General features: G+C 36.7%; 1 protein-coding gene across 1 annotated transcript in view; it reads right to left on the bottom strand.

The window, feature by feature from the left end:
• Pds5a (PDS5 cohesin associated factor A) overlaps positions 1–17687 on the bottom strand; it is a 99642-nt gene that overhangs the window by 31374 nt on the left and 50581 nt on the right. The window contains exons 14-19 of the mRNA XM_038327396.2: positions 17132–17213; positions 16294–16342; positions 15376–15515; positions 11015–11130; positions 4776–4881; positions 2100–2260 (exon numbers count right to left, since the gene is read on the bottom strand). Coding sequence (XP_038183324.1) covers positions 2100–2260; positions 4776–4881; positions 11015–11130; positions 15376–15515; positions 16294–16342; positions 17132–17213 — 654 coding nt within the window. The remainder of the gene's footprint in view (positions 1–2099; positions 2261–4775; positions 4882–11014; positions 11131–15375; positions 15516–16293; positions 16343–17131; positions 17214–17687) is intronic.

Raw genomic sequence — 17687 nt, 5'->3', positions numbered from 1 at the left:
ACAGCAATATTCAAGAGCACAAGTCATACACCTCAACTGAAAACCAAAAAAGTGTGGAACATGAGAGTCAGTATAAATCTGACATGTTTATAAACATCTCAAGCCTATCTCCATGGATAGCCAAACTAGGGACTTCCATGTCTAAATAGCCTTGCTAGCCAAAGCACCATTTGGATTTTTTGTTCATAATTTCACATCTATAAGCTCACCACTATTAAAACTGGTGAACAACTAAAGCAAATACAACTTAAATGTATTTTATTCTCATGATCATTTTCTCCATTATCAATTACCAAGCACCTAATAAATATGTTTATGATGAACACTAATTGTCCTATTTTGCTTTGCTGGGACAGGAAGGTGGTAGCTACTGAATTTATACCCAACTTGAAAAAAATGTGCAGATTAAAGGATGCATCCATCATAAATATATTAAAATATGTAATTATGCTTCTGTGCCGGTGTGTGGACATGCACACTTGAGTGCAGATGCACTGCAGTGAAGGTCAGGAGTCAGATCTGCTGGAGGTGGAATTACAAGCATTACGAGTGCTAGGAAGAAAGCTAGTATTTTCTGTAAGAGCAGAGCAGTGTGTGCTCTTAGCTGCTGAGTCAGGTTGCAAGGCCCAGAAGATATAGTTTTGATTAAGTACAGGTATATAAAATTATTTTAATAAAAGCCTGAAGTGATATAAAAATAAACTAATCTTTCTTTTTTTCCCCACACCTTTGTTTTGTTTCTAGAGTGCTAGTATCCAAAGGCAATACCAGGGTGGTTACTGACATCTTCATACTGTGTTTTTGCTTTTTTGTGTCTATTCCTTTTATCCTCTTAAGAACAAAAGGTTTCCTTCTTTGATTCTAAAGTTAACTATTCCACCTGTATCTATTTTTTCAATGCTTCTTTTTATACAGCATTCTTTTAACAAAGGTCTTGCCTTAAAATGTAGAACTATTCTAAGTCTGGAGGAAAATGTCATAAACTACATCCTACTGTGTTAACTTTTCTCCTTTTCTGTACACAGGGGTTTGAACCAGGGAGGGACTCATGTATGTCAAGTATGTATTCTCCCACTGAGCTATGTCCTTAACTCCCAAATTCCCTTAAAAAATTACTGAAAATATTTATTTATTTATAATGTTCTGCAGGCATGTATGCCTGCACAGCAGGAGAGACCATCAGATCTCATTAGAGATGGTTTTGAGCCACCATGTAAATGCTGGGAATTGAACTCAGGACCTCTGGAAGAATAGTCAGTGCTCTTAACCTCTGAGTCATCTCTCCAGCCCTAAAAGTCTTCTTGCCTGGGATTGCAGATCTGTGACAAGCCTAACCATAATGATCTTTTCATTATAACAAGATCATTTTTAGACCACAAGCTTGTTGAAGACAAGGATTGACAGTGTAGACTTGTATCACACGAATTAAATTTAATAAAACCTTAGGAGTCCATGTGTTTTTTAATTATATTAAGAGACAAACCTTACTTGTATTTATCATGAATTATTTTCATATACAATGAACATCTGATGCAATGGATAATATCAACATGTTCTTCTATATCTCCCTCCTTTATAAGTATAATCCTAAAATGCCAAATTAAAATATATAAATGTACTTTATTCCCACGGTCTTGCCACCATTATCAATTACCAAGCAACTAAAAAATATTTTATGATGAACACTATTTAATATCCCTTATGATGAACACTATTTGATTATTCCTTTTTTTTGTTTTGGGACAGGAAGGTTACAGCTTTGAACTTATAATCAATTTGAAAGAAAATACATAGATTAGAAAAATAAATTATTCATAAATGTAATAAAATATTTAATTCAGCAATAACATTTTGATTACTGAAATTTTCAAGTCATTTTCTTCTAAACAAACAGTTGTAGTTTGTTCTTCTACCTTTATCCTAAATATGATGCAACGAAGCAAGGAGGGGACAGAGAGACTAAAGGAGACAGAAAATCAGCACGAAAGTGGAAGTTTTGTTTCTACCCCATCTTCCTCCATAAAAGAGAAATCAAGATTCAATTGCTTCCACAAACATAAACTTTTGTGTTACCCGGGTTAAAAAAAATATATACTCACGATCGTATCTGGGGAAGGTCTGTTTCTATTTTGTGGCCTGTGTTCCTAAAAATTTGTATTGCAGCTTCTGCTACCTTGTCGTCTTCCATTCTCAGACACTGTAACAAGGACTCATACGTTTCTGCAGAGTGGAACGAGGTAGGATGTGTGAAAGACAGAACCTGGAGGAATAGATACACCTTTAAGAGTGCAGCTCTACTCTATTAAAAAGGAGATTTCTTTCAACCAATAAATGTTCTGGTAAACATATGTTAGCTACACCACATGGAATACATATTACATATTTTAGCTACCATTACAGTTACTTTTACTCATGAGGCATTAATAAAACAATGCATGGTAGCTTAAAGTCATTTTAAATTAAAGTCATTTCCCCAAGGTAGCTAATATGCCACCTTTGATGTAATCACTTAATCTCTTGATTATTACTGCCACTTAGAACAAAGAATATCTTCTTTTAAAAAGAAAAATCATGCCTGTGTATGCTCGTGTGTGTGTGTGTGTGTGTACACATGTGCAGGCTCATGTCTATAGAGGCCCATGCAAATCTTTGGGCATCACATTCAGAAACACAGTTCTGTTCAAGACAGGGCTTCTTATTGCCTTGGAGCTCACTAGGCTAGAATGGCTTGCCAGTGAGACTCTGGGATCCTCCTGTTTCTCGTTCCCCAGTGCTGGGATTACAAGCATGCTATAAAGCTAGGCATTTTTATTTGGGTAGTAGGGATCAAACTTAGGTGCTCATGTTTGCAAAGCAAGTTCTGACAAAATGGAAATTTTTGTTTTATGTGCACTAGTGTTTTGGCCTGAATGTGTGTCAGACAGTTGTGACCTGCCATGTGGGTGCTGGGAATTGAATCTCAGTCCTCTAAAACATCTTAAGTGCTGAGCCATCTCTCCTGCCCAAAGGCTTATTTTTCTCATGAAGAATGATCTTAAATAGTAATAAGCACTTTCAGTTTATAAATATATTTAAGTAAGAAAATTTTTATTTGAAGTAAAAGCACCAAGTTTATTGATTTTTAACAAAAAACACAGCTTTGGCTGTCAAAATGATGATCTATATAGAAATATGTCAAGTGAAATCCTCACAGAAAGTTAATATATTATAATTGTCAACAATAAAGACATAACTGTGAACTTTTAATTACAAACATGTATTGGACATGAGCCCTAACCAGTCTCTACCATTAAGGAACTTATACCAGCTAACTTAAGAAATGGCTACATTGTCTTCATAATGTGGGAAAGATGAGGCTAACTTCTATCGGAAACAAGAGCTAAGTAGAGAAGTAGAAAATTGACAGTCCATCTTCCTGTTCTTAAAAAGTAAACATTAAATACATCTTAAAAGTACAGAAATGGGCTCAGTGAGATTTTTTACTTGCAGAGAAACTAGAGAAACTCATTTTTAAAATGGGCAAAAAGCAGTAGATTAAAAGCTCCCATGTCACTCTGTAACTTGGGACCAATCCTTTTACTAGTCTTGAAAACAATTCTTTTTTTGTTTGTTTGTTTGTTTTTTCGAGACAGGGTTTCCCTGTAATTTCTAGAGCCTGTCCTGGAACTAGCTCTTGTAGACCAGGCTGGCCTCGAACTCAGAGATCCGCCTGCTTCTGCCTCCCGAGTGCTGGGATTAAAGGCGTGCGCCACCACCGCCCGGCTTGAAAACAATTCTTACTTGCAGTCACAGTAAAAATTCTTGAGCCATACCTGGCTCTGTTTTATAGGTAACTGAATTATTCCGCATTTATTAAGATCATGAATAGCATGCTGGGAAGTGGTGGTAGTGCATGACTTTAATCCCAGCACTCGGAAGGCAGAGGCAAGTGGTTTTCTAAATTCGAGGCCAGCCTGATCTACAGAGTGAGTTCCAGGACAGTCAGAACTACACAGTGTAACCCTATCTGGAACCAATTCCCCTCCCCCCACCAAAAAAAGAGATCATGATAGCTTTAAAATGTCCCAATCATACAGATGATGTCAACAACTCCAGTGGTCAGCTAACTATCTCAGATACAATTTCTCTGAAAGATAACTCAGGATTATTTGGCATACATGGTCACAAGTAGAGCAGGAATGCAAAAGATAATCAGAAATATTTTATTTAAAAAGATTTATTATGTACACTGGGGTTCTGCCTGCATGTATGTCTGTGTAAGGCTGCCAGGTCCTTCAGAAATGTAGTTATAGACAGTTGTGAACTGCCAAGCAGGTGCTGGGAATAGAACCTGGGTCCTTTGGAAGAACGGCCAACTGCTAAGCCATCTTAACTCCTGAGTCATCCTTCAGCCCCCATATACAGATCTTTTAAAAAAGATGCTACAGTATTAATGTAAAATGATTTTGCAAATTATTAAAAACTATTTTAAAGATGCAAAAAAATGTTTTATAAGATCTAATTTCTAGATAAACAGTTGGAATCATAGTGCCTGGCCGTCTGAGAGGGAGGATAAATGAGAGTTCCATGACAGTTTGGGCTATAGAATGAGAGTCTGTTTTATTTTGTTTTGGTTTATTTTTTAAACATTAAAAGAAACGGACGTAATTTCTGCCAGAAAACTTTCTTTTTTTTTGCATAATCTAAAGTATAGTAAGCCTGCTGTTGCATACCCTAAAGGGAATGCCATTATGAATCTTTGGAAATAAGCAGATATAAAATTGTTTTAAAAATACCTTAAGAAGTTCAAGTCCTGAGCGAATGGCTGAATCTGGACTTACACCCTCCTCTTCATCATCTGCTGTCCCTTCTATTGATTTATTCATCAATTTTACTAGTGCACTATTAAAAGAAGGAAATGTAAGTTAGTAAGACTGCTTGAATTAGTAACTGGATCCCAACTGAAATATGATAAGCATAGAGAATCTAAAAAGACAATGGTCAAAGAAGTTTCTGTAGCATGACCACTTGATGGGTAAGCTTACTTTTAGGTGACCCTCCCCAAAGCGTAATTGTATATAATAGTAACAACAATGACTAAAAAAAATAAGCTATTAATATTAGCTATTTCAATATTCATTTCTACATATAAAGTTAGTAACTGGCAAATGGCCACGCCAAACAAAATTCAGACACTAGGGCAGGAAGATGGTTCAGTGGGTAAAGGTACTTGCTAGTAAGCTTGATGCCGAGTTTGATCCATGACCCACATTAGAGATGCCAAGGATTATTGAAAGTGTTCAATGACCTCCAAATTTGTGCTACATGTGCCACATTAACACACACAATAAATAAAAGTAATGTAAAGATTCAGCAATGAACAAATACAGGGGAAAATAGTGTTAATTCCACTAGCATCAGTAATTCCATTCTAAGATATTATAACCAAAAGGTAACTAATTAGAAACATGCTGTATTCATAAACATGCAAGTAGATAACATGAACTGTAGACGAGTTATCTTTTTCCATATATTTCCCACCACAAAATAGAATAATACCTGATCTATAGAATCATAGTATCTAATAGAATAGATCTATTTGTTTGAGACAAGATCTCACATGTATCCAAGGCTGACTTCTCTTGGTCCTTCCTGCTCAAGTCTCCTATGTGGTAAGATTACAGGTGTCTAGTTACTTTCTCTAAGTAAACTAATACTATTTAAAATAAAAACAAATACGAGATCAGGAATGTAGTTTTTATATAGACTGCCAAACTTGTCAAGCTCTGGGTTTGATCCTCTATGCCACACAAAATCGGGTGTTGTGGTGCTTGCCTGTAATTCCAGCATAAGGGAACCTAACGTGGGAGGCCTGCCTTGAGTTCAAGGCCAGCATGGGCTACACAGTGAACACCAAGTCAGCTAAGGTTACACAGCAAGATGCTCTCTCAAGAAACAGTTAGGGATGAGGATGAGGAATGGAGTGAGAAAGATTCTGTTCCTTTGATGCAATAACTGTTTCAATCAAATTATTATGGTTTGTTTTATCAGATAGGGTCTTTGCATATTGCTCAGACTTGCCTTTAACTCAGTCTTAGTGATCCTCCCGTCTCAGAGTAGCTGGGACTAATGCACACCACTCGTGGAAATCAAACAATGTTTTTGCTCTTGCTGAGACAGGGTCTCGCATAGCCCAGGGTGGCCTTAAATTCAATGTGTAGCAGAGGATAGTCTCTTCTCTACATGGTAAAAGCTGGAATTACAGGCATATGTTACCATTACTAGTTCTAGTAGTAAAGAATTTATTTGTTTTAAATACAAAGTATGAACCTGAAGTGTGTGGTACACAACTGCAATATCACCACCTGAGAAGAAAAATCCAAGTACAGAGAGCCAGCATGGACTACAGAAAAAGTAAAATCATGCAATGTGGAGAGATGTCTCAGTGAGTGAGATTACAGGCCACCTATAACTAATTTTAGCTCAAGGGACCTGACACTCTTTTCATGGTGTCCCAGAGGGTACTAGTCACCTGCACAAACCCAACACAGATACACAAATAAAATTTTTATATATCCAAAAGTCAACTATTAAAAGAATCCAATGTTTCTTCTCCAAATATACTCAGTTGCCACAGATTTACTTCCTCTTTATTTGAAGGTGCCTGTGCTGTAATCAGCTGGCCTGGTCTGTCACCTGGGTACCCTGTCTCTTTAAGACACAACCCCACCTCCCATCTCCAGCCTGCCTTCTTTCTGTCCCTCTTCAGAAGAGGTAACTACAGCTCCTGCCTCTCTCTCCTCTCCCTCTTTCTCCCTTTCCTTTCCTGCCCTTCTCCATTTCCCTCCTCACCCACAAACCACTAAATAAACTCTATATCCCAGCTCTCTCTGTATGGCATATCTATCTGTCAGAAAGTAGCATTGGATGTCCTACAAGTAGAGCAACAGGGGGCTATCAGCAACGTGGGTTCTATTGAGCCTAATTCCACCTAGACTAAAGGTCAAAGAGTTGGAACTTACCAAGATTATTGTGTTTCTACCTCAAACAAAGGTCCCACCTAGATTTAGTTCAGAGAGTTCTGCTCTCTCAAGGTTATTGTCAACAGATGTATCTAATATACAGATCATGTATTTCAGGAATAGAAAAGTAGGCATGTTTCTACCTCAAACAAAAGTCTAAGGGTCCAACTAAGATTCCAGTTCCCTCAAAGAGATAATACTGGATTCCATCCAGGGAGTGGTTGGTTTGCCTACAGAATTTTTTGGTGTAGGGCGTGAGCGTGACTTGTTTTGTTCTAGCAAGAGAATGTTTAACTGGGTGTAGCCCACGACCTTCAACTGGTCTGTTCATTTCTTCATATCAAGTTAATGTATTTTTTTTAAAAAAAATCTTGTGGTCGGGGTATTTTGAGCAATTGAAAATTAAACGCAGGTGATTTCAGTATTCACTGGAACTCCCTCCCGGTAGTTTTCATGTTTTCTATTATATTATTTTCACATCTTTGTGCTCTTTAGTTATGTTTCTAGTCCCCACATCCCTACCCTGGCAAGTGGTATTTTTGTCATGGTCCCTGATAAGGTTCCCTGCAGGAACAGCATATGCTCCAAGCATATACTGAGTAGTACTGTTATCTTTCATTCTGAACACCCAGGAGGCAGGTGCAGGTGAGCAGGTGAAGTCTGAGGGAAGCCTGGTGTGTGTACATAGTGAGTTCAAGGCCAGACAGTGTCCTGGAGAGACCTTGTCTCAAAAAGAGAAGGAAAAACAAAAGAACAGTGTATGTTCTTAACCGCAGAACCATCTTTCTTAGCACCCTTGCATTTTACATACATTTATTTATCATGTGTCTGTGTGTGTGCACACAAACGCCATGGCACATGTGTGGAAGAGTCAGTTCTCTTCCATGTGGATTCTGGAGATCAAATTCCAACATTATAGTTGTTGGCAAGCATCTTTACATGCTCAGCCAAACATTAACCTTTCTAGTTATTCCTCCTACTAAATAGTTTTCATATTTGATGACATCATTATTTCCTCATGATTCAGTTCTTTCTCTTCACCTCTTCCCACTTTAATTTTACTTTCATTCCTAGGTTTCAACCACTATTACAATGACTATTGTAGTTTTAACATTGTATATAATTGGTTGGGGATGGATAATTTTCTGATTCTCTCAATTTTTTCCTCCTCTCTTTTTTGTTTGTATTCTCAAACAGGGTTTATGTAACCCTGATCAGTCTGGAACTCATTATATAGACCAGGCTAACTCCCAAATCACAGAGATCTACCTGCCTCTGCTTCCCTAGTGCTGGGATTAAAGGAGTGTAAAACTATATGCTTTACAATTCTACATTGTGAGTTATTCGCGGCGGGTGGCCTGATCACAACATGCAGGAGGCTAAAAAGTTCAAGACCAGACAGAGAGACCTAAATAGTCAGGCAGTGGTGTCATATGCCTATAATCCCAGCACTCAGGAGGCACCGTGAGTTCCAAAACAACAGCTAGCGCTTTCTCTCTCTCCTCTCTCTCGCATGTGTGCTCTCCTACTCAGTCATAGCACTAACCTATATAAATATTTTTGACTGTTTTTCCCCTTTTTTCTGTCTGCTATTTTTCCCTTAAAAAACTACCAATATTAGCCAGCATATAATACAAAGACTAAGTGTGGCAAATTATAAGATTATTTAATATGAATGATACTTACATACAATAAACCTCTCCATGATTAAACAAAGTAGTAATTATCATTGCTATAATTTTTTATAGATCTGGAAACTGAAGCTCAGAGTACCTAAGTAACCTACAAACCCAAGGTCCGTGACCTGGATTATATCTTGGGAAGTCCTTACTTGGTTAATCTCTATAATTTATACTTCCTTTTACCACTCATCAGATGTACAGTTTATTCTTGGAGCCTTCTATAATAACACACCCACTCACAGTTTGGGTTATGTAACTTATTCTTCAGTGGGTACACAATGTACTTTACACATAGCTTTATTATTTTTAAGCTAACCTACAAAAAGCTAACATAAAACCTAACAATAAGTTTTTTTATTTGTAATCTACTATTCTGAAGATTTGGCTAAATATAAGGAAGATGTCCTTTTATTTTTGGATATAGGGTCATCCCTGGTTAGTCTAGATCTAACTACGGTCGGTCTGGTTAGCCACAAACTAAGAGAGATCCATCTCCTCTGCTTTTTTAAATGCCTCAGATTATTGTAGAAATCTTAACCAAGATGTTCTTCTCTGAATCAAACACCTCCTGATGGCAAAAAAATTTCTGAGTTTTTCAGAAGACTTGTTAACACTGGGACTCAAAGAACAGTAACCTGCGACATAAAGAACCCCTGTGAAATTCCCTGATATCCACTGCACATCCCTATCTAAGTTAATATGCAGTCAGGAGTTCCTATTCCTACTGCATTGTATCTTTAATCGGATACAAAGGGATGCTACAGCGCCAGGGGTTGACTTGATAAACACTGACATGTACTCAGTATTGGAAAGATCCTGAATTCATTCCCCAGCATGTTGGGAGCAGTGAGACCCCAGATCCTGGAATTTCTTGTCATCCCCTGATCTGAGTGCCTACAGGCTGCTCTGAGCACGAGACCTTCAGGAGTTCCTGATGGCAGGAGAGTGGTTTCTGGTGGGGTTTGGCTGGGGCATGGCTATCTCTATATAATCTGTCCCTGAACACAATAAAGGGGGGCATTCTTGGGGAATCAAGGATGACCCTGTGTCACTGTCTCTCTGTCTGTGTGTGTCTGTGTATTTTAACCTCCTGCCCCTCACCCGAATCTCGGTAACTGGGGTAAAAGCGCACAGAGTGCAGACACGGGAGCGCGGTGCGTGGCACCAGCACACATGGATGTGCTCCTGAGTTTGTACCCCACCCCTCCACATACACAGCAAGCTGCACAAGGGCAGGGTAGGTGAGAAGTATATGGTACAGATCAAAGGATACTTACTGACAAGAAATAATATATCTACATTTTTTAAACTAACTATGGACAAAAGTTTTATTATCCAAACTTTTGTTCCTTTGTTTTCTTTTTTGCAAAGAGGAAAGTCAATCAGGAAGTCTTAATTTAATCATAGTAAAAATGATGTTCTGGGCTGAACTGTTCCTCTCTAACTCACAGATTTTAGTGACCAGTATCTCACAATGTGACTATATTAGAGATATAGCATTAATGAATAATTATATAAAGAAATTATATGGATGAGGTTAACCTAGGATGACCGCTATTTTTTAAAAATAAGGAGAGTAAGGACACAGATTTATTTTGGATACACAGGAAAAGACCATTTGAAAACACAATGAGAAGTTGGTAGCTATCTTGAGAAGAAGAAAAGGACTTTAGAAAAAAATATTCTACTGTAGACCTGTCACATTCTGAGGTATCTTGCTAGCCAATGGTATTTTGTTATGGTAACCCTTGAAAACCAGTATAACATGTCTTCCAAGAGAACCCACAGTAGTGATTCATACAGATGAAATAATTGGTGGTTTCTTGAGTACCAAGATTAGGTCTCCAGATCCAGATATATCTGGATTAAGAACCAATGAGTGCTACAAAGTATACCAACATGAGTAACAATTATCACAAGACAGAATCATTCATACATATTTACAATAGTAAACTCTTAGAAATAAAATGTGTGGATTGTTTTGAAAAAAAAAAAAACAAGTTCTCATTTTCAATGTCATTCTGTTCTCATACATCAAGTACAGCAATAAAACAAGCCATAACAGAAAACAACATGAACACTGAAATGCTTAACCAAACTCTAAAATTTTCTTTATGTTGTTTATATGTATTCTAGGATTTTGAAAATCAGCACAAACGGAATAAATCTAATTGTAAGAACTTACAAAAAGTAAAAGGCATTAAATATATCCTTGAGTGGTGGATACACTTCCTACATTAAAGGAACGGATCTCTGTGGGTTCAGCACTTAAGCTCACAAACATGCTCTTGGGTTAGAGTGTATTTATTCTGCACAAATCTCCTGGCTTACCTTATGGCTTCTGAATCAATATGCACAGGAGCAATTCTTTCCAAAAGAAATTTGACCATCTCTAGAAAGGGGTTGGTTGGCTGCTTAGGATTTGCAAGTTTCCGAGCTATTTCTCTCTATAAAAGAAAAGTTTTACTCTAAGTTTCATCACTTTATGATTTTTCACAATAACTATAGGGAGAGAAGCAATGAAAAATTGAAAACCAGGAAGAAATGAAGACAAAAATGTACATAGTAAGTAATCACTAAAAAATACAGACAGTGAAAAAAACAAGAAAGGATGAAGTAGTTTTAAATGACTTGATTTTGACTTGTACTTCCACTATACAATTTCTATTTACTGTAACAACATAAATGCTCTATTTAAAAAAAATTTCATTCAGTTATAAATGGTTTTATTATTTCATGATTAAATAGAATATTGGGCTTTCTTTCAGTTAATTTCCTAATTACATTCTCAGTATTATGTGTTTATGTATGTATGTGAGTGTACGTTTGTGCACATGAACGTAGTGCAAATAGAAGTCAGAGGACAGTATCAGAGCTATTTTTCTAAAAAGATTACAGGAACTATAGTTACAGGAAGTTGTGGGTTGCTCTATGTGAGTTCTAGAAAATGAACTTTATGGTCTTCTGCAAGAGCAGTATGAGCTTGTAACTACTATCAATCCAAGCCTAAATTATTCTTTGAAAAAGGAAAGGGCAGCAAGGTGAATGACGATAAAGGGGCTTGCTATGGAGCAGGAAAACGGAGTTTGATCCCTAAGACCCATACGGTGGAGAGAAAACTGTCTCCTTTGACCTATTTGTCCCCTTGCAGCCACAGAAAATTAATAAAAACTTTAAAATGAGAGGGTGTTATGCAGCATACATATAATGGCATATACATAAATTTGGGGTAAGAGACCCTCCAGAAGCACCAAGCCCAGGAACTTCAGAACAGCGTAGGCCAGTGAGACCTAGCATAAAAAAGCAAACCAAAAAATGGGAGAGAGGTGCTATGTTTAAAAGTCTGGCAATATTTTTAAATTCTGAAAAAACAGAAGGAAGAGATAAATAGAAGCATGTAGTTTTCCAGAATTTTAATAATGTGAACACAGAATTATTTTACACTATTCTGAATTCATGAATCAATTTTGTCTTTGCTCAAAGATGGCAGTAATATTAACTATCTCTGACAAGAACGGGATCTTACCTTATTGTCTCTAGGTCTTTCAGGTGATTTAACAGTGTTAATACATATCAACCAGGTAAAAACTTAGATTTCAAATCATAAGTCAGACAACATGTCATCTCATATTTTTTAATTTAAATTTTATTTTATTTATTATTAGAAGTGTGTGTGTTTCATGTGGGTGCACACATTCTATAACTTGCATATAGAAGATAGAGGACTATCTTCACAGTCAGTTCATCCCCTTCACTATAGGTTTTAGAACTGAATTCAGGTGGGAGCTTGCCACTGAACAATAGATCTATTTTTACAAAGAACTGTTCACTCCCCAAAACTAGAAAAGTGATCTAGACATAGTGATCTAGTTCCTGCATGTCCTTTAAGATTCAACCCAGGAACCACTTATTCCAAAGTAAGTTATTCTCTGACCTGTTTCTACCCCTCCAGGGTTCTGTGATGCTCTTCCATATATAATTCTATTACAACACTTACCATGTTGTGTTGGCTATCAAAATAGTGACCTATTTCTGTCACCTAAACTACAAGTTACCATGTATAATACAAATTACTAAAAGTAACAATAAATTAAAACGGTGTAAACATGATCAAGGGAAAATAAATTTAGATTTCTGAAGATCCAATGTATATTTGGACAACCCCATACAAAAATCTTTTGTTGTTGCTTTGTTGAAAAAGGGTTTTAAGAGACTGGCCTCCAATTATTCATCCTGTCTTGGCCTCCCCCAACGCTAGGGTCATAAGCATGAACCACCATTCATGCTTACTTTCTGCTCTGCAACACAAATTAGAGGACGAGTGATGCCCTCTAGTAGCTCTTCTCTATTGTCTCTACAGTGTCACACAGTACAATGTCCATCCCGCTAACTCCCGCAGCTTACAGGGTCTTGTGTTTCTACTTTACATATAAAAACAGGGCTGATTTAAATAATACATACAAGTTACACAGTCATTGCTAATAGCAAGGTAAGAACGGGAACCATTAGCAGACTCTTAAAATTACATATCTATATATTTTTAGTGTGTGTGTGTGTGTGTGTGTGTGTGTGTGTGTGTGTGTGTGTGCGCAAGCTCGTGCACCACTGAGGGCTTGTGGGAGTAAGAGGCTGACTTGAAGGATTCTACTGTCTCCTTCCACCACTTGGGTAAAGGATCAATCTTCAATCATCTAGCTTCACAGGAAGTACCTTTATGCACCAAGCTATCTGACTAGCTCTGTTTTATTCATTTATTAGAAACAAACAAACACAATCTGGATCTCACTATGGATTGCAGAATGGTCATGAACTCATGGTGATTTCTTCCCCTCATCTCCTAAAGGCTAGGATTACAGACAAGTACTATCATATCAAGCTATTTTTCAGACAAATATAGTTTTTATCTCCACCTTCCTGATTCTTTTTTTCTCATTTTTTTAAAATTAAAAATTTCCATCTCCTCCCCTCCTCCTCCCCCTTCACCTTCCTGATACTTAAAACCAGAAGCAATGACTGCATGCACTGCCTGCTCATTGCATTCATTCCTGGATATTTTAATTACAGACCTCTGTAATTCATTTACATTTATTTATTCATATATTGTGTGTGCTTGTGTGCACGCGTGCATGTGTGAGTGTATGAATGCATACATATGTAGAGTTCAAAAGACAAATTGGAACTCAGTTTTCTTGCCCACCATTAGGGTTTCAGGAATTGAACTCAGGTTCTAAGGTTTGGGGGCAAGAATTTTTATCAGCTGAGCCATGAAGTCAGCCCCATAAATATATATTTTTGAAGCCTATTATATATTTCTGGTGTAACCAAGGGACTCATGCTATTGCTCTTATTATCAAATTCAAATCCCTATTTTCTCCCAAATCAAAGTATCCCTTGATTAAAGTTTCATCATCAGTTTGTTTTTTTTTTTTGGTGTGGTATTTGGTTTGCTTTGTATTATGTGTGTGTGGTGTGCATGTGTACACCTGTGATTAAAACAGTGAGTCCTCAGGGGGATCTATCTGTCTTCACCTCTACAGTATTAAGATGAGGTGCATGATTCACCTTTTACATGGGATCTGGGCACTTGAACTCAAGTCTTCATGCTTTTTTAATTAGTAACAAAACACCTCATGATCATAAGCCCCTGCACTGGTTCTTACAAAAAAAATGACACTATCACACATGAAATACAGGCTCTTCTTGTAATTTAGCCACTATATCCTGCTATGAAAAGAAGCATGAAAAATGTCCTTTAACAATTCTTTGTCCTTATAGGCAAAACTTTAAACCACATGCTCTCATGGGTAATTAAGTCATTAAACTGTATCAATCCAATTATATGAGAAGATTCTTTGAAACCTACAACACCACTAAATTCTAAGTACATGTAATCTTTAAAGCAGCAAATTATTCAGGTAAGTGCAAAGGTGAAAATATCAGGACACTTGGCCAATGACTACACCTGGACAAAGAAGAGCTCTCTTGTCCAATGGACCTTGCAGCACATCTTCTTACATAATGATCAGTTTAGATTCCCCCCAAAGAATAAGAACTGTTTTAGGCTCCTTGACCACTTTGTAAGAACATCTATTATAATCTTTAATCCCTCATTACATATTTAAATAATTATCAACTTTAATCCTTTTCAGAACAAAGGTAAAAATAAGTAATCAAAATGCTAATCTTTTCTTCATGTTTAAGTCTAATCTTTGCATAATGTATACCATCCGCATAATAGCATTAAGTGCTGAAGACACAAAGTTTTCTTCTCTAATTTTCTATCATACTAGTTTCCTAGAAAATAAGGAGTGCAAGAAAAGAAAACTCTACAACAGAATTTATTTCTTCTACAAATCAAATCCTGTATGATGACATGATTATAACTAAATTATTGGCAGGCTTTTTCTATGCTCAGAGAAAAAAGAAGGAAGTGCATGCATATAAAACATTATGAAAATTATTTTCCATTTCTTAAGTGAAGAAACACACATTAAATAAAAAGTCTTGGTGATTCCCTAAGACCAGTCTCTCTGGCTCAAATCTTTGGGAAAGGAGAATTTAGTTGCATTTGGATATATTATTAAGTAATTTAGCATCTACCGTACGGTTAAAAGAAACACAAAAATACATGTAACGAAATACAGATTTCTCCAAGTTATTAGAAAAAAAATTATAAAGGCTAATTCACTAACCACACAAATGTCAGCTTGTTTGCATGAACAGGTTGGGCTGATTAACAATTCTAACTGAGACCGCAGCTTCTCATCATCACCAAGAACCTGGTTAAATTTCTTTACAAAATCTTGTGCTTTCCCAGGGTCAGGCAAATTCTCTATAAAATGAAGAGAATAAATATTAGAAAAGAATGACTTTAAGACATTGGTAGGGGGCTGGAGAGAAGATTTAGCAGGTAAGAGTGTTCACTGTAGGGGAAGGGACTAGAGAGATAGCTCAGCAGTTAAGAACAACGAGGCTCCTGGGTTCAATTCCTACCACCAACACTGCAGCTCACAATTGTGTGAACTCCAGTTGCAGGGGATGTGACATCACACAGACATACTTGCAAGCAAAACGATAATGCACATAAAAGAAACATAAATAAGTTACTAGAAAGAGTGTTTACCGCTCCTGCAAAGGACCCAGTACCCACATCAGGTAGTTGACAATTGCTGTAACACCAGAGGATCTGTTATCTTTGGAATCCTCAGGTACAAGACTCAAACTCAAACTTACACATAATTAAAAATAAAAACAATATTATAAAATAAATATTGGTGACCCAGTAAAAGACAGTGAGACAAAGTGCTCTTATAAACAAAATTAAGGAATATCTTTTACCATTTATTCATAAATGAGTAACCTGTTTTATGTGGCTGGAGAGATGGCTCAGCAGATAAGATTACTTGTTGCTCTTGGAAAGTAGCCAGTTTCAATTCTTAGCGCCTCATGTTGGCTCACAAACATATCTATAAGTAATTCCAGCTCCAGGGAACTGAGCAGGGACATACATGATGCAAATATGCATGCAAAAAATTCATATATGAGATATATATTTTAAAAAGCCTTTTTGATATTTATTACATGCTCACTGGGTAATAAAACATACTTACTTGCTATGGTCATCAGTTTTCCAAACATGGCAGAACAGTTAGCCTCTGACTAAAATTTAAAACAAAAATGAAAGAACAACTAGTCATTTGTATTAACAATATTTTGGGAAAAAAATAATACACTGAACAATGTTCATCATCTTTAAATAACTCATCATAGTCTAACTAGGGCTAACCTTACTTGTCGCCGCACGTGTATGTGTATGAGAGAAAGAGAAAGAGTTTTAAGCAAAGAATAGTAGAAAAGGAACATATATTAAGAGAAAAAAAATATTATCAGGAAAATTAAGGAGACTGAATAGCCAGTTGTGGTAGCATGTGCTTGTCATCTCATATACTAAGATAGGAGTATTGCTTGAGCCCAGGAATTCCCAGTCAGCCTTGCCAACATAACCAGCGGGCCTATGCTCTGCTACAACACATTCCTGGTTAGGTGGACTGTGCCCTAACTGGTAGCCAAAACAAATACTTTCTTCCTTAAGTTGCTTTTGAACTTGTCGGGTATTCTGACACCAAAATAAGAAAAGGAACTAATATATGACTAGCATCCCAGCTACCAAATGCTGAGAACGGAAAACTGTTGGGAATTTGACAGGCAACACAGTGATTTCTAGACTAGCTTGAGCTAAAATATTGAAAACAAGAAACAAAAAAAATGTAAAAAAAAAAAAAAAAAAAAAAAAAAGAAAAAGAAACAAACTAAGAATGTAATTTAGCTTTGAAAACAGCTGAACCAACATTTGGAAATTAAAACACCTTGAAATACTTTCATTATACCATATTACTGAAAAAATAGTGACTTGAAATATGTAAATTAAAACAAAAATCATAAACCTACTGTAGGCTGCTTGTGTAAATCCAACAGTTCACGCACATGACTCCGAAGCATGTTCTGACACTTCCACATTTCATTGAGAGCTCTGTATATAGTTATAAACATGAAAAGATACATTTAACAATACTGCAAACTGTTCAACTTTATGACTTTTTAAGTGTGCTATTTCTATATTCCTACATAAAATATTTTAAGCAACAGTTTATTAGAATTTAAAGAAGTTTAAATTTAGCAGGCATTTCACCACTGAGTGAATGCCCCATTTCAAAGAATCAATTTGATCTTGCCAAGGTCATAAATGGACTGAAAGAAGCTTTAATTCTAAGCAGAGGGAGCTGGAGAGTTCTGGTCTAATGAAAAAAGAAAGGTGTTAAAGAGTATAAGTGGGAGCATACAGATTCTGGAGTAGAGATAAATAAACGACACAGGATTATCGAGTGCCAGAAAGACACTGGGAGAGATGGAGACTGTTCAAGAGCCACCTGAAAGCCTCCTCCCTGAGGACTAGCTTTCACAGTACCACAAAGTGCCACAAAAGCAGCCCAGGGAAGAAAATAGC

The sequence above is a fragment of the Arvicola amphibius genome, chromosome 1, assembly GCF_903992535.2.
Source record: "Arvicola amphibius chromosome 1, mArvAmp1.2, whole genome shotgun sequence".
NCBI lineage: Eukaryota > Metazoa > Chordata > Mammalia > Rodentia > Cricetidae > Arvicola > Arvicola amphibius.
Note: the sequence above shows the minus strand (reverse complement) of the source record. Positions and strands in the feature narration are given on the sequence as shown.